The following is a 21,909-nucleotide window of genomic DNA, read 5'->3' as shown; positions in this document are numbered from 1 at the left end:
GGGAAACCTCCTCTGAACAAATTTGCCAAGCAAACCCCATGATAGGGTCTTACAGTCTCCATAAATTGGAAACGACTTGAAGGCATACAACAGCAAAGTTACATATACCAATCAAATCAACAAACTTCCATTCATCAAGTTACTAAGCTATATGTTGCACAAATCATGACAGCAAGCAAGGAGGTATGCATATGCTTAAATATGTACAGAACATCTAGCTGATGCTATTGTTCCTACCATACTATAGATAATGCTACAGATATTAGGAAAGAAGAAAATATAGTAGATCTGGTGTAGCTTGTAAAGATTTTACAGTTTGATGGAAATCGCTGTCATTAATTAATTCAATACAGATGAAATTGTCTAGTGAATTTCCATATATGAACAATATGTTTATATCTATCAGAAAAAAATGGGAATGGTGATGGACAAGATACTCTAATAACTTATAGTTATATGTATTTTTGCAATTGCATGTAAATTAACCTATTTGCTCATTATTCATCTAGTGGGAAAACAGCCTTGCATCATTATCTATAAAAACAACTCCTAACAGAAGGCCCATCAACTTCTACTCAATTACAATTGTTTGTTTTCTTTTAGATGAACAAAGATGATTATAGCTATATAGTGAGAACTTAAAACTAATTACTTAAATAGTTAAATGTATAAAGTGACTGATTGGGAATATCACTCCTTTAGGGGCCTATGTTTTATGCAAGAAAGACCAAATAATTCTTTCAGTCACTGAAATATTAAATTATGACACAGATAATGTTCTTACACTGCTGTCTTAAGAAAGCCAGATTGGCACTGACATTACCAATTTTATTAGTTTTTCAGCTTAAGGATTTATCAGAAACTTCAAGAGATAAATGGAACAACAAGAGGTTCTAATTTATTGCATTCTTGTAAAAGGATATATCATATACAGTAATTAAGCTGACTGCAAGGATAAAATGGGAGGAGAATGAACCTTCCCTTGACTGGCCCATTGGGTGTTCTTTGAGTTTTTCAGTCCTTCTATCCTAATTTTCTTAAGGCATATTTATAGGATGTTACATCTAGACATTAATCTTTTTCTTGATTGTGTTAAGAAGTTACAATATCATAGTTGGCTAGTACCCTTATACTCAGTGCTGGCTGGTATAACTATGTCACTTAAACTGTGTTTAAGGAAAGATATATATCCTGAAGTTAAAGGGGTTTGAGAGTTGGAAATGCTATCTTATAAAATCACAGGGAATTTTCCATGGCAGCATTTTCATTCCTTTAACTGCAGGTATCCAGGCAGAATGTAGGTATTGAAGAAAAAGGCTGCTCAGATGATGACAGGTTTCTCTTTATACAGTAACAGAGAAAGCTTTCTCTGCCTTCCTCACCATGCAATAGGAAAAGTTACACTGATGTAGTACACCAATAGTACAGTCCATTTTCCTCTTCCACAGGCTTGCCATACGGAGATTGGAGCATCTGTAGATGGTTCCAGCCTCAATGATGATGCATGCATGTGGCCATGCTAAAGTGGCCATGTGCATGTCTCACAACCATTGTTAAGAACAGAACTTAAGGTACCACAGATTTTGCTATCCATGGGGGTGGGGGATCTGGAAAAAAAATCCCCATGGACACAAAGAGCTGACTGTATTCCAACCAATAAAAGTGATTTCATCTTCTAAGCACATTTCTAAAAAGACTACATGGAATACCATAATTACCACATCAATTACAGTTAAGTGATCTGTAGAGCACTGAAATACATACAGGAACTTTGTTAAACTACAGCATCAGAAATCATCCATTATCAACTTATTTTCTAAAAGTGAAAGGGAATTCTTTCCCCTCTTTTAACAAAATATTTCAAAAGGCCTGTAATGCAAATGAAGTGAAACATAGAGGTCTCAGGCCCATTCTGATGCTTTGTCAAATATCAAAATTAGTGAAAAACCCACATCAACTTTCCAACCATCTGAATTATAATTTCAGGATTATCAGTTTAAAAGTGAACCAGAGATGTGTTTGCAGTGAAAAAGTATGGCATATTATAACTATTTTATGTTGTATCAATCTCTCCCTCTCTCTCCCATTCTTTGTATAACCCAGTAAAAGATATGATTAATATTCCTATTTATTTGTATAAAAGAGCACATTTTATCCTTAATGTAGGGCGGAGGAAGTAGTGACTACCAGAACCCCTTGCTATTTGTTAATCCCTGTCTGTCCAATAAATTATACACTGATGGGCCAATTATCTGAAATACTGTTGTTGTTTTTTAAATTTTAATTAATGGAATGTAAATCATTGCACAGTAACTAAGTCTGAGAATGTCTTGGAAAGCAGGAAAAATTTGGATAAAAAGTTAAAAGAGACTGTGTTTGTCTCATAGTGGGTGATTTTTGTGTGAGTCTGAAGACATTTAAAGTACAAATTATATCTGTATATCTAAATCTATAGATATATATTGAATAAACATTACATTTCCCTGCTAGTCACTCGGAAGAACAACAGTAGGAAGAAAACGCAAAGGTCAGTGAAGCCTACAGAGGTAAGAAATGGTTTCTTGTTTGTGTGTGTGTGTGTGTGTGTGTATGTTTTTTTTTTAAGAAAATAGATAAATCTAAACTGTTTTAAAATACACATTATGCATAAACGTTCCAGTTCAAAGCTCCACATGCACTTTAGTAAGCCTAGTGTACAGGCTTCATCACTGACAGTTAACATCAGATATGATGTTGCATATGTAACCTCTCCATAGTACCATGGTCAATTGAAGAAAACTTCATGGGGGGGCATAAAAGCCTTTTATGGGTAATAGAATTGTCATATATATTAATGGCCCCTAAAAGAGGGCTGCAACTTTAATAATTAGTTAAAAATAATGTCATAAGAAAGAACAAAGAGCATATAAATACATCTCAATAAAGGCACAGCATTATGCATAGTGGTATATATGAAACCAATATGTTCTAATAAAAGGGCTAAAGTCATAGGTCTGCATCCTAATATTAGACCCAACTACAGAAGATCTGTTGAATCAACAAGATTACAATTATTTTGACTCACTATTTAACAATTATTACAACTGGTTAATCTCAGGAGAGTTTGGGCTTTAAGCCAGATAAAAAATTATATACAGATGAACCCATAAACCCATTAATATTTGTGTAACTATGTGCGAAGAAAGAAAACGGGGATAGGATAGAAACATTTTACTCCAAAGCATGCTATCAGCAGCGCCAGCAAGTCTTAGGTTGCTTGTTTGACATTTCCACAAGTGAAACTTAGAATGTGTTTTAGTCTGGAAGGTGTGACTTCTGAATTGTAAATTGAATCCACTTCTATGAAGCTTTTACATTCATATTGCAGAGACAGGAAATGAAAAACTGACTTAAGCATCACTTGTGAAAATAGCCTTAGGGCTTCTTTGATGAAAAAGCCACTTGTGAGGAATATTCATGCATAGCTTCTTCAGTTTCTTTCATGTTGGTGGAATACAAGGGATGCTTTAATGGAGCTTCAGAAAGTCAGACATATCCATGCCTTATTGCCTCTTAAATAAAAAGTTTACAGAAAACAAAAACAAAATAAAACCATACCACATTTTGCTTGCTTCACTAGCAGTATCAAAATGTACACAATTGAGTTATGGCTATAAGAAAAACAAAACCAGCAGCATTCAGCTGCCTTGCCTGGCTTCCATTTTCACCTTTACGTGCTTCGCAGCAGGTATCTGCTTGATGAAGATTGATATAAAAATTAGGCATAAGAAAAAATTGGGGGGGAAAAGAAAAATATTATAAAGTATGTGGGGAAATGAAATTAAAAAGAAAGTGACAGTGAGAAAGAAAAAAGAGAAAAAATAATTAATGCAATATTTACACATTGCCAAAGTCAATTACTTATACCAATCATTTTAATCGAAAGTGCTGAAAATGTAGATAAATGAAGGGATTTTTAAAAGAGTGAAAGATCACCTAATGTAGTGGAAGCTGCTATATCAAGATATGTCCAGAGATTTTTTAAAAAAAATAAAATTAAAAACTCAATACCATTCTATATGTCATAATAATGGGGGGAAATAAATGGGAAACTGCAACTAAACCAGTATTGGACTAGTGTTTGTTAGACTAACCCAAACTGAAATATGGATTGCTGCTGTTTAAGTTTGCACATTACAGGCAGATAAACCTGGTCTGAATGTGATAGGTGTATTGTAGTTATGAAGCAAATTGGCTGTCTAATTCACACACACTATATATATGGTCAGTTAGAGGCAACATGTGATTGAATGTCTTGTCTTCAACTAATCTGCTGTAGAGCTAGTTAACTGGAGTCCTTTCTTTTCAGCTTTGGAAGTATAATGGATCCATGAATTATTAACACTTAAAATTGACAAATTATACTGTTGGTACAAACCTTGTGGAATAAATGTATGCACACACTAGAATAATGAAACAAGTCTACTAAAAACACAGTTTATTAGTGAAAACAACAAAATCTGAAACTTTAATATAGGGGGAGGGGTAACTTACTAGCCTTGTTCGTATCTAACAATTTCATTTGCTGCTGTTAAGAGAAGCTAGCCTAGTACCTGGGTAGGGAATATTTGCTGGTCCTTCCTTAGTAGTCATAGGCCTGGGACAAACCGCCCCAAAAGGGCAGCCTATTGGCAGCCTTTTTTCCTCCAGAGGGAAGCCACAACCACCAAACCATGCAGCTTCCCTGCGGAGGAAAAAGAACCCAAGAAAAGCCGGTTCTTTTTAAGCCACAGGGGCAGAGTAACAAGTCCACCACTGGCACACTCATTACATAAGGCTATGTGGCAACATGCGGATACCGCACAGCGCTTACATAACAATGGTGGCATCCATGTACACATTGTACTGCTAGTGTTACACCACCCGTAAGTTCTAGGGTTAGGGACCATGTAGTTGTCATGTGGTCCCTAAACCTAGAATCGGTGCTGGTACACTGCTTTATGGCAGTATGTACTGCGCGATACTTTCCAAGGGGTTTAAACAGCACTTCCCACAACACTCTTTGCTTCCAACCTTCACTCTTTCCTAACACAATTTTTCAAAAAATTCTTTAAAAAGTGTCCTCCAGCACTTCAAAAATTCCTATTTAGCCCTGTTAAACTGTGATTCAGCATGTGAAAATATCTGTCAGTATTTCAGTAAGTTTTTCCAAATCTTACTGGCAGTTTCTCCCTTGATTAGTGTCAGAGTGTGGGATTCTGCAATTTGTTCCCACTCTGAAATTTGTACATTTTCCACAATTTCCTTTTGGGGAGGATTTCATTGCCCATTTTTCTTGATTTTTCAATCCTGATCTGTTTCTGAACTCCCTTCTCTCTTTCTCCCTTCCCCCTCTCCTAGTTGTTTTCATTTTCAAATCTGTGCATTGTTTGTGCACGTTAAATTCCTTGGAAATGCTGTTGCCTTGAAAATGTGTAAATGCATGCGCTAAAATGCCTGCCCTCCTATGACTATACTGAATTTAAAGGCTCTTCATCCAAAGACATGCTGAAATGAACACAGCCTGAATGTGAGAATAGTCTCTGATGGATACTAAATAATTTATATGACATATGTTATACCATGTAGGTGATGGAGGAAAACAACTAGAAGATTTATTTTTCTTCCTATTATATGTAGATGAACAAGGCTCTTATAAAAAGGAATAGGCTAAACTGAAAGGGAGGAAAATTAACATTAGCATGTATATAATGTGTACAGCTGTAAGGAAATCCAGGTTTTGGATCAAGCAAGACAGATTGATAATGTTAGGTTAAAGTTTATAGGCAAGGGAAACAAACAGTGGGATTTGCTATAGATTTCCAAACCAGATCAAAGACTTGAAAACATATTGGGTCCTTTCTCACTGCTTTTTCCTTGGAAGAAGGCAACCACATCATCCTGAGATTCATTTTACAGAGGAATGGGAAAGCTAAAAGAAGTCAGGCAGTCACTATTTAAGAATGCTGATTTCAACTAGTTCAAGGCAATATTGGCTGAGATCTCATGGTCAAAAATTCTCAAAGAGAAGAGAGTTCATGACTGATGGTTTTTTGTTTTTGTTTTTTGTAAAGGTGAAACATGTAAGGTGCTTCTTGTCATTCTTGACTGGACAGTTACTATCAAATTTGCAGATAGAAGAAAGTTAACAGAGGGAGTGAATATCTCAGGACCAGGATTAAAAATGACACTAACAGTATGTTGAGCTGGCTCTATACTAAGAGAGTAAATTTCAAAATGCAATGTATGTAAGGTGATGCAGTGTGGAAGGGGAATGACAATGAATAGCCTGCCTCAGAAACAAGATACTGTCCAGATCAGGGGAAGTAACAGTACCATTATATTCTGCTATAGACACAGACCACACAAAATGGGACACATCCAGAAAAGGGCAATTAAGATTCTAAATAGTAGGATGCCACACCCAACAACACAAGTGGCTGGGTATGTTTAGCCTAGAGGAGAGAAGACTGAGAGGGGATACCATTTTATATATCTGTCATGTAGAAAATGGAAGCAGCTTGTTTTCTGATGCTTCAGAGGATAGGATACAGATCAGAAGATTCAAATTACAACAAGGCAGATTATGATTAACCATTAGGGACACTTTCTAGATAATAAGTGGTATTTGACTCTGGTATGAACTAAATTAGAAGCTGATGCAGTCTGCTTCATTGGATTTTTTTTTTAAAGATGACTTCATACACTGGTATAAAGCTGGACTCAGTGACTCATGCTACCTCACTGAGGCCCTGTACAGACCGGCACTTTGTGCGGGTGTTGGGGAGGCCTGGGGGCAGAGTCAGGGTGTCACCACCAGGGTGCCATGATGCCATCCACCACTCCAGACTGTGCACACCATCATGAGACCCCGCCAGGACTGCATCCAAATGACGCAGGGCCGAAGGGGCGCCATACAGCCATGCCAGAGGCAGGATTGGGGCTCCAGCGTAAAGTTGTTGTGGCCTCGATCCAGCTGAAGAAGGGATGGCTGCATGCTGCCCCTTAGGGGCTGTTTGTACAGCCCCTGAGTCTTTAATTCTATGATTTCACTATCTTTCAGCAAAAAATCAAACGCGTGTCATCTATATTTTAAAATATATTTATACACAAAAGATATAGGTAATGAAAATACATAAACCACTGTTTTTTTCTAGGTAAATTTTACTGGACTTCAGAGCTTGGCTACTGTTAAAACTTACTCACTTGATAAACAGTTATTTTAGGGCCACCAGCTGTATGTGATTTTCATCTCAGCAATTCCACAATTGCTCGAATACCCCAGATACCTATGCATCAGCGCAACAACCTCTAAGATGACACTTTTATTATAATGCTGGGAAGGTTGATATGTTGCCAGAAGTTCAGAAGTGATAATTCCCAGCAGATACACTCAATTTAGCTTTCTCCAGCACCATAATGGAAAATCCCCCCAAACTGTTATACTGACTCAGAAACCTTTGGGCATTTCTCTAAAAATAATGAAAAGGGTGAGGTGCTAACAGAATGTTGGGCAATGGAATGGAAGTTATGGTCAAATGTTGTGACAAAGTATGGGACAACAGCAGCTCTCAAGATCCTGCTGGTCCTTTCTGCTCAAGGGGCACAATGCCTGACAGCATGCTTCCTTTGAAACACAAGGATGAAATTCTTCACTAAGGGCTGAAATAGATTTCAGAAATAATCCAGCTTGAAACCGCTTTAAATGCCCTGGCACAGTACTAGGAAATTTTTGGAACTGTAGTTTGTTGTGGCACCAGAGCTCTCTAATAGAGAAGGCTAAATGTCTTGCACAACTATAGTTCCCACAATTCCCTAGCACTGAACCAGGGCAGTTAAAGCAGTTTCTAGATGGATTATTTCTGCAGTCTGTTTCAACTCTAAATTTCTTCTTGAAGGTAGTTATGAATAATTTCAGCATTTTCATTCTTGTTGCAATCCCCCTCCCCAAAAAAGTTTTCAAATGCTATTAGTAATTTGGGACTTGTCTTTGCAAAATGTGCACACTCTTCTCTTGTGCAGAAAAATCATTTCTGCAGAAAACAACATGATTTAATATTTCAACACAGAAATATTAATTTCTGCACAGAAAATGTTGTTTTCTTTACAAAGCAACCACATACAAACGTTGTGCAGATTAAGTCGAGAATTCTTCAGGGTTTATCAACACTTAAAAAAACATGGTTTTTTGACTAATATTTTCAAATATTATTTTCATCCCTTTTGGTACACTGATTATCCGCATCCATTTTCTGTGCAGGAAACAGTATTTTCTGTATGGCTAATAATATTTTTACATGTATGTTTTATTTTCTAGACATTAAAAAGTGTTTCTATGCAGAAAATATTGTTTCCTATGCAAATGAACCAACCATATGAAAATTTTGCACAGAATAAGTCCTACAGTGTGAATGGTTTTTTGAAAACTGTATTTTTAAAGACTTTCTTGCAATGTGAAGAAAATTGCTAAAATTACTTGTTGCTTCCTTCAAAAAGAAAATTAATTAAGAACTGCATCACTATTCTACATCAACACTAGCTGCTGCTATTTCATATGTAGGAATAATAAAATTCCCTGACTCACATGTATGATTTATTTTCAAATAATACTAGCTCAGATCAATGTGGCTCACACAGTGTAGGTGCCATAAAGCAGTCTGTAGGAAAGGAAGAAACAGAACTGATGATAATTTAAAAACCAGGGCTCAGATTATTATGAAACATATTTTGGATGTTGTAATGTAGGTGGCATGTATGTTTCTGGTATGTAATATGCGCTTCTCATACGAGGACTGAAGTTTGAATAATAATAATAATAATAATAATAATAGATGATGATGATGATGATGATGATGATGATGATGATGATGATGATGATGATGATGATGATATACATCACAGTCTATGAAGGTTTATGACACATAAATCAAGTTAATCTTTAAAGTTCCACTATGGTCTTTGTTGTTGTTTTTCCACAAATGATTTACATGTTTATATTTTTAAATAATTATCAAATGCTTGCTCCTTATGAAATAAAATAAGATAAATGTAGGTATCAAATTAATTGTCTTAATTAATTAAATGAAAATCATTCCAATTTTGTCAGGATTCTGTCCTGGCAAAATGAACCGTGGAAGCCCCATTTCTTGTACAGTTCAATCAGTTTGTGGCAAAGAATATTTCTATACAGTCACCCACTTATCACAGAGAAGCCCTTGTGGCACAGTGCTTAAATGCTGATACTGCAGCCACAACATTGTGAATTAGATCCCCACAGGGTTCCAGGTTGATTCAGCCTTCCATCTTTTTGTTGGTTGATAAAATGAGTACCCAGCTTGTTGGGGCAATTGGCTTACACACTGTAAACTGCTTAGAGAGTGCTTAGTTCACTATGAAGTGGCAGAGAAATGTAAAATGCTATTGCTAAGTGCTATTACAGATAACAGTATTTTTACTGACCCTTCACTGCATCACAGAACTTCTGTCCTGGCACACATACTTTTGAGACCTAGCATGGTGTAGTGGTTAGAGTGTTGGACTATGATTTTGGAGATCAAGTTTTGATTCTCCATTTGGTCATGAAAGCCACTGGGTGATGTTGGACAAATCACATGCTGTCAGCCGCAAGGGAAAGCAATGGCAAACCTCTGAATAAATCTTGCCAAGTAAACCCCATCATAGGTTTACTTTAGGCACACAACAACAACAAAAAATCATACTGCAACTTCAATACTGTAGTGTGTGTTTCTTGATAGCTGCCGCTCTACCATCTGCCACTCTATGACCAATTGATTTATATTTAACATTGTTTGAAGATATTTTAGAGAATGAATGATATTCATTTGGATTCAAACAATCTTTAATGGCTGGGTCAGATATAAATTAAGTTCTATGTAAATATATCAGCAAAATAGGTCTGATACAGATGGGCAAAAGTGCTGTGCTGGGGCCGGTTTAAGGGCTCCACAGGACTGGGCATCCATATGCACCCAGCCCTAACAGTGGCGCCTGAGCGCCACCTTGCTATGGCCCTGTGCACATGGGGCACACGATGATGGCATGCGGTCATCCATGCACCCAAACAGCACTTGCCAGAAGTAGTGGGGTCAGGGCGCACAAGCGCTATTATGGCACTCCTAAAAAGAAGCTGCTCTAGGTGGCTTCTTTTTAGGGAGCGTGTCAGTGCTCTTTGGATTTTACTGCATGTCCTTGAAGCAATGGGCACATCAATATTACCAACAGATGCAGTTCAATGTTCATCTGAAACTAATGCTTCAGTTACCTCGGAAAATTTATATTAGCAGTCAGCAACTGGTTGTCACCAGACCTAATCAGGACTTGTAAGAATATTCCATTTAGACCTATTGTAGCCAGGGCTAAGGGGAGGGGGGTAATCTGCTATAGCAAGATGATTTTTCAGCATCTGACAATCTTTCTCCACCCTGCTAATGAAGAGGAGGAGAGGAGGAAACACACAGACCACAGGACAGCCTTACCATGCTGAATACATATACTGAGATGCAATTAAATATTCCTCAGTGTAGTTCATTTGAAGAGTCAATGTAAAATGCAAGCTAGTATTCTTGACATGATGTTGTCATAGCCTTTGTATTTACATAAAATATCAGAACCAAGTATCTCACACATTGATCATGTCTTCAAATACTTAAAGCTCCAAATTAACATAATCAGAAACTTAATAATTATTACCATGTTATGATTCTAATTTATTAAGTGTTCTGAATGCATACATTTATTTCACGACTGTAGCTTCTGTTTTATTGTATTTCATCCTACGTTTGGTGTCAATGAGCCTGTCCTTATAAAGATAAATAAATTATTTCATGTAATATTTTACATTAAATGCAAATAATATATCCTCTTACTCCTAAAACACTAAATAATTCTTCACACATATCTCTTTTGTAACATTTATTTTGTTTTAATGTGAAGAACATAATAATCTTACTCATAATTTATTTTAAATTAATCCCAATCTATTCAATTGGTGTTATTCAAATGGAAATATGTACTGAGTTGTACTGATCTTACCTTTCAGAGTGGATAAGAAGATTAAAATGAATGAATGAATGAATGAAATAGAAACACATGAAACCCGAACCCTAACCCTCCCTCACAACTATAAAAATTTTAAAATAATAAAAACATAATTAAAATACATAACAATACATCAGAAATATTATGTAATCAATAAATGAAGAGGAGACATGATGAGATGGGCAGATTTGGTCGGTTCTGGACAAAATAAATCAGGGAAGGACTGCCAGAAGAGAATCGTTTTATCGCCTTTTTGCAAACCTCCAAAAGGTCATTCCAAATTTTTGGAGTGGTGGCAGAGAAAGCCCTCCAGGAAGTTGCCACCAATCTGGTCTTCCTTGGTTGTAAAAAAATTCTTCCCGGAGGAATGGCGTGTATGGGAAGGGATATATGGGAGGAGGCGTTCCCAGGCCATTTGGGCTTTATAGGTAATAACCAACACCTTCTATTGTGGCTGGAAGCTGATAGGTAGCCAGTGTAGTGACTTTAAGATAGGTGTAATTTGGTCAAACCTAGATTTTCTGGCAACCACTCCGGCTGCCATGTTTTGTACCAATTGAAGCTTCAGGACGTGGCACTGGGATTGCCTCATGTAGAGCGCATTATAGAAATCAAGACGAGAGGTACAACCATTTCTTGGTCCTGCTGTTCCAGGTAGGGACGCAACTGGCGTATCACCCAAAGCTGATAACAGGTACTCCTGGCCATTGCGTCAATCTGAGAAGACAGTTGAAGTGATGAATCCAGGAGCACCCCTAAGCTGCAGACGCAGTCCTTCAGGGGAAGTGTAACCCCATCCAGGACTGGCACACTTATCTCCATACCCGGATTGGGATTACCTGTCACGAGTACCTCCGTTTTATTTGGATTCAATGGAAGTCTATTTTCCCTCATCCAATCCATTACTGACCTCAGGCAGTCATTCAGAGGAGAGATGCCCTTTTTGGTCACTGAAACAGTCCAATACATAGAGAAATAGATCTGGGTGTCATCAGCATACTGATAGCACCCTGCCCCATGTCTCCAGATGATCTCGCCCAGCGGCTTCATGTAAATGTTAAACAGCATGGGGGACAGAATGGCACCTTGAGGGACACCAGATGTAAGCTCTCTCATAGAGGAGCAGCTGTCCCCCAGCATCACCATCTGGAACCTGCCCAAGAGGTAGGAATGGAGCCACTGCAAAGCAGAGCCAGTAATTCCCAACTCTCTCAGGCATTCCAGAAGGATACCATGGTCTATGGTATCGAAGGCGGCTGAGAGGTCCAAGACCACCAGCAGGGCCACACTTCCCCTGTCGATGCACAGATGGAGATCATCAACCAAGATGACCAGGGCAGTCTCAACTCCATGTCCCAACCTGAAGCCAGTTTGAAATGAATCAAGATAATCAGTGTCATCCAAGACTGCTTGGAGCTGATTTGCAACTGCCCTCACTATGACCTTATCCCAAAAAGGGAAGAAGAGATACTGGCCAATAATTATTTTTATCCAGGGGATCAAGGGAAGGTTTCTCTAGAATGGAATTTCATAACTGCTAATTTTAAAATTGATGGAGAACAAACTTCCCTGAAGGAAGTATTGATTATAGATTGTAGCAGTTTCAAAACTGCCTCACCTCCCTGGATGGCCAGCCAAGATGGACAGGGATCGAGAGGGCAAGTGGTCTTTTTTATCTTACCAAGCAACTTGTCTACATCTTTGAACACTATGTTGCCCTGTGTATAAAGTTCCACCTTTCAACAAGACAATCTTCAAAAGTGTATACAATTAAAAAATAAAGTTACAGTTACCCTATCTGTTGTTCTTTGATCAGGTACCCTAGAGACTAATACACTTAACTACACATATGAAAGACACTAAAGATGTGTGAGGTCATTGATGGCCTGAAGGTTATCTGCCTAGTGAGTGGGTGATGGAAAGATAAGTAGCTTTCTTCTTATTTCTTAATTCCTTCTTATGTGACAGACCCCCCCCCCACCAAAAAAAAATGAAATACAAAATCTTGAAGTGTAACCAAATACAGCTGAACACTAAAGCCAGAATAGATCAAGCCACCTCCCTATTACCATGTATGGATGTGATGCTGGACAGAGAAGAAGGCAGTTAAGGAAGATAATTAACTCATTTTAAGTATGGTGCTGGAGAAGAATACAGAGGATACCATGGATGACCAATAATTGGGTCCTAGAACAAATCAAGCCAGATTCCCTGGAAGCCAAGCTGACTAAACTGTACTTTGACCACATCATGAAAAGGCACTACTCATTTAAAAAAACACCAATGAAAGGAAGCCTACATGCTAGACTCAATCAGGGATTTAAAAAGAAAGTAATAGTACATGCTAAACTCAATCAGAGAGGTCACAGGGCTGAACTTACAAGATCTGAACAGAGAGTTTCAGAATAGAGGGACATGGGGATATCATTTTCAGGGTGGCCATGAGACAAAGTCAACTCAAAGGCAGCTAATAACAACAAAGGCCCCTTTGGGCCAGACAACAAGGGATTGGTGTCTGCTCTGGCCGATCTTGGCCCTGGGCTAATGACTTGTGTTGTCTGAAGAGGATGACAAAAGGCTGGGGGGGCATGGGTCTTTTGGTCTTTGTTTACAGCCCCTTTAAAGACATATCTGATAGTCCTGATGGTGAATCTGTACTAAGGAAAAGAGGCTACTGTCAGAACAGAAGATGGAGAAACAGAATGGTCTCCAGTCCTCATACCTGAGATCAAACATTGACAAGAACAGGGACTGCAGCCAAGAAGTCAGAAGAGATTAAGAATGGGGAGATTGGCTATGAAAGAACTAGGAAAGATTCTAAAATGCAAAGATATATAACTAGCACAAAAATTAGAATCATACAAGCCATTGTATACTCTATTTTTGTATACTCTATTTTTGTTCTTCCCCTTAGGGTTAGGGTTAAGGTTCCCTCAAGTCGATCTTGACTTATGGTGACCTTATGGATGAGACATCATCAAGACCCTCTCTCCTCCACTGCTCTGCTCAATTCCTGCAATCCCATATTCATGACCTCCTTAATACAGTCTGTCCATCTGACATGTGGCCTTTCCTACTTCCCTTTCCCAGCATTATTATCTTTTCTAATGAGTCCTTCCTTCTTCCCATGTATGAATGTGAGAGCTGGGCAGTTAAGAAAGAAGATAGTAATAAAAACAATTCATTTGAGCTGTGGAGCTGGAGAAGAGTGCTGAGGATCCTGTGGAGAGCCAAAAAGACAAACAAATGGGTCCTAGAGCAGATCAAACCAGAAATCTCTCTGGAAGCCAAGATGACAAAACTGAGGCTGTCTAACTTCAGACACATCATGAGAAGGCATGACTCATTGGAAAAAAACAATGGTAGGATGCTAGGAATGGTGGAGGGAAGCAGAAAAAGAGGAAGACCACATGCTAGATGGATGGACTCTATTAAGGAAGTCACCAGTATGAATTTATAGGAACTAAGCAGACCAGTGGAGGGCAGGGAGTCGTGGAGATATCTCATCCATAGGGTTGCCATGGACCAAAATCAACTTGAGGGTAGCGAAGAGGACTGGAGCTGAAGAAATGTATTAGAGATGCTTTTTGAGCTGTCTGTGATGATAATTTTTGGGTAAGGCTAGATGATGTCTTAATAGAGTGCGTATGTAGTCTTTGCAAAGACTAATCTCAGAGTGAACACATCTTGTATGAGATTGTTTAGAGAACACAGTGCTTCCTTTATAAGGCTAAACTCCTTGAACAAAACAGTTTGAGGTTCCCTGTTTCATAAACAATGTCATAATGAACTAGACCAATTTCTGCATCTACAAAATATGATTAACAACAACAAAAAAGTGAGTGCTGGTATAACTGTCAAGCCAGAATAGGTAATTTTCAGTTGGGTGATGTAAATTCTTCCTTATGGAATTATACAGGCAAAATCAAATACCTCAGAAAAATCTTGTTCTGATAACTGTCCACATTTTCATAAATTATGATCACATTATTGATTTATATTCTGATGTCACTGCAAAACATTTTGTTTTGAAATGGCTTTAAAAATCACTTCCTTCTATAGGTTCACCTATGACCTTTTAAAATGAGCTGTGTGTAACTGCTTCATTGTATCATACATGTGGAAAACAAGTACACTGCTTGTAAGTACAAGGTAACCTACAGTTACATAAGAAACACTTATGCCCTGTATGCTGAAAGTCCATCCTTTATGTGTGGATTATGAAGGGCTCTAACTAAGCAGATAGGTATACATTTTTAATAAAAAGTTTATTTTTATATGTTACTGATTTTCAAGTGCTTGACATTCAATGAGACAGAACCTCAAGTGCATGAATACATATCACAGTGCTTACATTTGGAACTAGTCAGTACATTTGGAATATACATAGAGTCACAGACACAATCACAATTCACTTTCTTGTTCAGGAACATCCACTGCTTATTTGGGTTTTTTCCCTGTACATACAAGACTGATTCACTCTACACACCTACACCCAAGATTCATTCCCAGTGAAACTTATCTCCCTTCACTTCAGCACACATACAGTCTCTCCCACACACCTTAGCAAATGTGTGGGCACATATGAACACACATAGAATTCTGTGATTCTATTCTATGATTCTATATCCAATACAAAGAACTCCACCACATTTTAATTTTCTTCACCTACAGGGATGTCCCATAGATCACTACTCCCTCCTATTGGACTCACTGGGGCTGGTTTCTCCACTCCAATTAATGTTTCTGTTTCCTCCTATTCCACATCAGAACATTCCCCAGCATGACCCTCTTGTTCCTCTATTCAGCTGTACTCATCTTTTCACAGATCTATCCACTTCCTCCTCACTTTCCCTGTTCCATTCCTGGCCCTCCCCTGGTTTCCTACTGTTATCCTCTGAACAGGGCATTGTACTGGGGTTCTCCCTGTATTCCTTCTTTTCATAGTGACCTGGAGCATTTCAAGGTTACTTGCTTATCTTCATGTATCCACCACTCTCTTAGAATGGTTCAAGTCCATATAAGTGCCAGAAACACTAAACAGGATAAAGATGACAGAAAGATGGAGGCTAGCAGTTGCAGGTCACCATTTATTTTTTGATAGAGATTTGAATCTGTCCCAAGTAGTAATTGACCTTACTCATGCTGCTGGGCACACTCTGGACCTTGTTTTCTGTGCTGGGTGGGGAGATGATGATCTTGGTGTGGAGGAACTTGCCACAGCTCGGTTGTGATGGACATATAATTATCTGATCAGGTTTAGACCCACTGGAACTCGGAACCTCTGCAGGGGATGGGGACCAATTAAAATGGTCCACCCCAGGAGGCTGATGGATCTGGATGGATTCCTGATGGCTCTTGGAGAGTTTCCTGTCGCCTTGGCAGACAATTCTATTGAAGCTCTGGTCAATCTTTGGAATGGGGTAATGGCCAGGGAAGTGGACACAATAGCTCCTGAGCATCCCCACTTATGGAGTGGAGCCAAACCACCCCCCTGGTTTTCCAGGGAGCTGGTGATGATAAAGCAAGTGAGACAGAGACTGTTGGTGGAAAATTTGAAGTCAATCTGACTGACCTGGTCTAGAACCTATTTGAAGGCATACTCTGTGGCAGTGAGGACAGCAAAATTTTGTTTTGTTTTGTTTTGCTTTTGCTGCCAGCATTGCATCTGCAAGGAGCCATCCAGAAGAGCTGTTTCAAGTGGTCAGGGGTCTCTTACATACTCATTCTCAAGTAGAAAATTCAGACCACTCAGCACTGCTGTGATGAAATGCATGGCACTTTGCAGATAAAGTCGCTCAGATCCATTCCAACTTGGATGCTGTAGTTGATACAGTGCCAATGGATGTAACCTTGACACCTGTATGTCCAGTATTAATGGATACTTTTCAATTTGTGCAGCCTGAGGATGTGGACAGGATCCTTGGAGAAGTGAAAAACACCACATGTGTCTTAGACCTTTTCCCTTCTTGGCTTATTAAACAGGCCAGAGGAGGACTGGTTGAGTGGGTGAAGTGCCCCCTACAACAAGACAGTATTCCAGCTTGCCTAAAGGAGGCAGTTGTGAGACCTTTGTTTAAAAAGTCGTCGTTGAATCCCACTATAATGAATAATTATTGGCCAGTGTCCAACCTACCATTTATGGGTAAGGTGGTGGAACATGTGGTGGCTTCCCACCTTCAGAGGTTTCTGGGTGAAATGGATTATCTAGATCCATTTCAATCTGGTTTCAGGCCTGGCTATGGAACAGAGATAGCCTTGGTCACCTTGGTGGATGACCAACACAGGGAACTGTACAGGGGGAATGTGTCCTTGTTAGTTCTGCTGGATCTTGTAGCAGCTTTCAGTACCATCAGCTATGGTATCCTTCTGGGTCACCTCTCTGGGATGGGACTTGGAGGTACTGTTTTACAGCAGATCTGTTCCTCCCTGGAAGGACAAACCCAGAAAGTTGTGCTAGGGGACTCCTGCTCATCTCCTTGAGTATTGGCCTGTGGGGGTACCTCAGTGTTTTGTGTTGTCCCTGTGCTACTTAACACATACATGAAACCACTGGGAGAGGTCATCAGGAGTTTTGGAGTGCGATGCCACCAATATGCAGATGACACATAACTTTACTACTCCTTTCCACCTCACGCCAAGGAGCCTGTCCTTCTTCTAAATCAGTGACTGTCATCAGTAATGGACTGGATGAGGGCAAACAAATTGAAACTTAATCCAGACAAAAGAGAAGTGCTCCTGGTCAGAAGGCAGATCAGGGAACAGGGATCCAGCCTGTGTTAGATGGGGCTGCACGTCCCCTGAAGATGCAGGTTCACAGTTTGAGGGTACTTCAGGACTTAGCTTTGAATCTGGAGGCCCAGCTTTGTGAAGTGACAGGGAGTGCTTTTGTGCATTTAAAATATGTCCCTCAGCTGTGTCTGTTCCTTGAAAATGCCAGATGTGGCCTCGGTGGTAAATGCCTTTGTTACATCCTGTTGGGACTACTGTAATGTGCTCTATTTGGGGCTCTCTTTGAAGAGTGTTCGGAAACTTCAGTTAGACTAAAGAGCTGCAGCCAGGCTGTAAACTGGGGCATTTTACAGAGACCATACAATGCACCTGTTGAAGCAGCTTCATTCACTACCAGTTTGTTTCTGGGCATAATTCAAAGTACTGATTATCGCCTACAAAGCCCTATATGTCATAGATCCAGGCCATTTTGCACACTGTATCTCCTGGGCTCTGAAATTCTCTGGAAGGACCCTTCTCTCTGTCCCACCCCAATCACAAACATGGTTGGTGGGAAAATGAGAGAGGGCCTTTTCCATGGTTGTCTCTAGACTGTGGAACTCCCTTCCCAGGGAGACTAGAATGCCCACCTCCTGGTTGGCAGCCTAAGACGTGCCTGTTTAGAGGCTGTAAAGATCGGCGTTATATGCCAGCCTCAGGGCAGAGTGAGAGCATGGCATTCAGATAATGCATGTCCTGACACTGTCATGACGCCGCCATCACAGCGGGTGCCTGATCGCACAGCGGGTGGCATCACAACACTCCTTTGGCACTGCATCCAGTGTTTATTATTTTGCACTTTAATTTTCTGACTAGTTTACCAAATCAATCAATCCAATCAATTTACATTAAAACACTGCAGGTTGTGCAAAAAATCTCAAACGTATATTGTGTCCTTCTTCCTTGTAAACCTTTCAAATCACCACAAAGAATTATGGAATTGCAAACATAGTTGGAATGGTTGACTAATACTAAAATTAATACTACTTCATAGATGTCCCAGCCACCATAGTAGCATTTGCCAAAATATTACTTTGAATAAATAAATGCAAGATTTTCTTTAGAAATTATTGGTCAGGCCAAAAATGCAACATTACTGTTTGTCAAATTTCTAATAAAACTATTTATCAACCTTATTCTGTACAACTGTTTCAAGCAATCTTATAGATACTTATATTATACAAAATTCAGTCTGCAGCTAGACCTGCATCTTACAAAATGCAAGTGGGATAAACCATTAGTGACCAACATGCATTTGAAATTCTTAACACACTTTCCTTCAACTTTTGTGACTGATTTGAGAAACTGTTGACAACTACTCTTCCATTTCATTCACTGCTGCTCTCCAAGAGTTCCGTACATTGTGTCATGGACAGGTTTGTTCTATGTATTAGTGGAACAAAACTGATTGTTGCTGATTGAATGCAGCTACCAAAACAGGTAGGGTTTTTTTAGGTTTTCCGTCACCATACCTATTCCTTATCACATATAAGCACACAAAATGCAAAAAAGACTTATGCCTGAAAATTCTACTAGTCAAAAGAAGTAATCTTAAAGAGTGCTTACTGATTTTTAAAGACATCTAGAGAATTCACCATGTCTATGAGCCTCACCACCAGTAAGAGCACTTGGAGATAGTGTATTAGAATTAACTTACCTGTAATAATATTGGGCTTTGCTGGCATTATGAATTCATATAAAGTTGGTTCTGAATATCCCAATCTGTTTGTAGCAGTGATTTGCACTTCATAGCCCACTGTCCACTGCAAATGCTCTAGAATAATGTGTTCTTTATTGCCTTGGACCCTTTTCTCTTGCCACTGGTCTTCCTTATCTTTCTGTAAAATTGTAAATGGCATTATAAATAGTGATGAAGTGAGTCCTTAAAGAGAATATTGTCACAACTAATTTGATGTTAAACATCTAAAACATGTCTGTGCTTTTCTTACTAAACATACAGGACACAACTGACCAGAATGATTTGATAAGAATTCCAAAGACGTTAATTGAGCTACTGTTCCATTATGTGTGAATACTTAGTTGACATTAGTTATTCAGTGTCAGTATTATGCTAACGTAGGAATCCACTGCTTTCTTTTATATAGCTCATGGCCTAAATCTAACATACTATTGATGAATGAAACCAGTTTAGTGTCATTTTTACAGTATTAAATTAACAGTATATTTTACAGAATTTAATTAATATCTGGTGCATGTTCCCACCATGGTGTGATCTTTCTATAGTAGTGGGATTGTGTGGTCATGTAAAGCAAGAGGCTATGGTGATGTTGACAATGCCTGTGCCAGATAGTCTTTTGCTGAGGAGTAAATGTACCAAGCAGCTACTGAACAGCAGCAGTACTGGAGGTAGGGTGTGTGTCACACTGGTGGAGAACCTCTCTGAGACAACAACTGTAGCACTTTTGCTCATTCTTTTTTGGTCTGTGCAGAAGTGGACATGAGTCAATCAGAGGTGCCAGTGATTGTCTTTTCCCATGTAAAAAATCCATGGAGAGATAATCAAAATGAAAAAAATAAAAGATAATGCTGGAAGTAAGACTACTAGTTCTGAAGTCTACTAGGGATCAGAAACAGGAAAGTATGAGTAACTGGATTCAAGTAAAAAAAGGGGGAGGGAGGGTTCACATGGTCAGGTGTGAAAGGAAAGTTCAAAGCTTCACAACACATACAATAGGAATATGGAATCAGTTGAGACTAACTGAAAGAAAGAAGTTGGCAGCATGAGCTTTTGTAGATTAAAGTCTAATTCCTTAGATGCATATGTAGCAAAAGCAGCCAGGACATATAATATAAAGTCTGATCAAATCATATCAACAAGATTTCAGGGACAATCTATCAGTATAACCATAATTCAACTATCGAGGCAGAATAGGAAGAAATGCAAAGATCCTGTGCTAGAGTCCAGGAGGAAATTGATCACACTCTCAAACAGGAAATGTTGATAATTATAAGCGTTTGGAATAGAGCATAACCAGACATGACTACAGAATTAAGCCTGAGATCGAGAAAGTAAGCAGGAGAGTGATTTATCAGTATGTGCATTGCAAACACATTCTAAAGGTAACCAATGAGGCAACTCACTCTCTCTCTCTCTCAATCTCTCTCTCTCAATCTCTCTCTCTCTATACACACACACACACACACACACACACACCACTTTATTGCCTATAAATAAATCAGATAGGCCACATTATAGGAATCAGAAGAGGGAAGAACTCTATTTCTTTTTATACAAACAAGACCAGGAACATATTGTGGCACAAACTACAAACTGCTAATAATAATAATAATAATAATAATAATAATAATAATAGATCAGAATAAAGCACTAATTTCATCATTGTGGAAAAATACAAGTAGAAAAACATCCCTGTAGAATTTAAAGACCATGAAAAGAATAAATTTGCACTATTAAGCCCAAGTACCTGCGAGCTAAAACTAAGGATATTGTCAAGGAAAAAGGCAAAAAGAAACAGACAAACATACAAAAAACAGTTTCTTGCTGAAAAGAAATAAAACTTTTCAAATGGTTGCTCTTGTTGTGTGTCTTCAAATTGTTTTGGACTTATGGTGACCCTAAGGTGAACCTATCATGGGTGGTGGGGATGGTGGTAAGTTTCTTCAGAGGGAGTTTGCCATTGCCATCCTCTGAGGCTGAGAGAGTGTGCCTTGCCCAAAGTCACCCAGTGGGTATCTATGGCCCAGCAAAAATTCAAACTCCACTCTCCAGAGTTATAGTTCAACTCTCCAACCACTACACTACACTGACTCTTGGCAAATAGCAAACATAAATGGCAACAAAAACAAGGGCCAGTGCAGATAGGCATGATGGAGCAGCACGTATCCACTCTGGCTAGAAGCGGGTCCAAACCCTGCTAATGTCACAGCCCACTCCCAACATGGGCTTTGCTCATTGGAGCTGATTGGCACTTTCAGGAGCCAGATTATCTCAGCTCCTTTTTGCTCTAGTCCTTTAGTGCAGCCTTGGTGCTGCTTCCAGCCACTTTGGAGATGTGTGTCATCTAAATACCATGCCTCCAA

The 21,909-nt window shown here is 39.0% G+C and overlaps 1 protein-coding gene across 1 annotated transcript in view; it reads right to left on the bottom strand.

The window, feature by feature from the left end:
* The window catches only part of NCAM2 (neural cell adhesion molecule 2), a 290,517-nt gene that overhangs the window by 35,450 nt on the left and 233,158 nt on the right, over nucleotides 1-21,909 (bottom strand). Inside the window, exon 15 of the mRNA XM_042459409.1 lies at nucleotides 19,505-19,685. Within this exon, the coding sequence (XP_042315343.1) occupies nucleotides 19,505-19,685 (181 nt within the window). The remainder of the gene's footprint in view (nucleotides 1-19,504; nucleotides 19,686-21,909) is intronic.

Source organism: Sceloporus undulatus, chromosome 3, assembly GCF_019175285.1.
Source record: "Sceloporus undulatus isolate JIND9_A2432 ecotype Alabama chromosome 3, SceUnd_v1.1, whole genome shotgun sequence".
In the NCBI taxonomy this organism is placed as follows: Eukaryota; Metazoa; Chordata; class Lepidosauria; order Squamata; family Phrynosomatidae; genus Sceloporus; species Sceloporus undulatus.
This window is presented reverse-complemented; position numbering and strand designations above follow the sequence as displayed.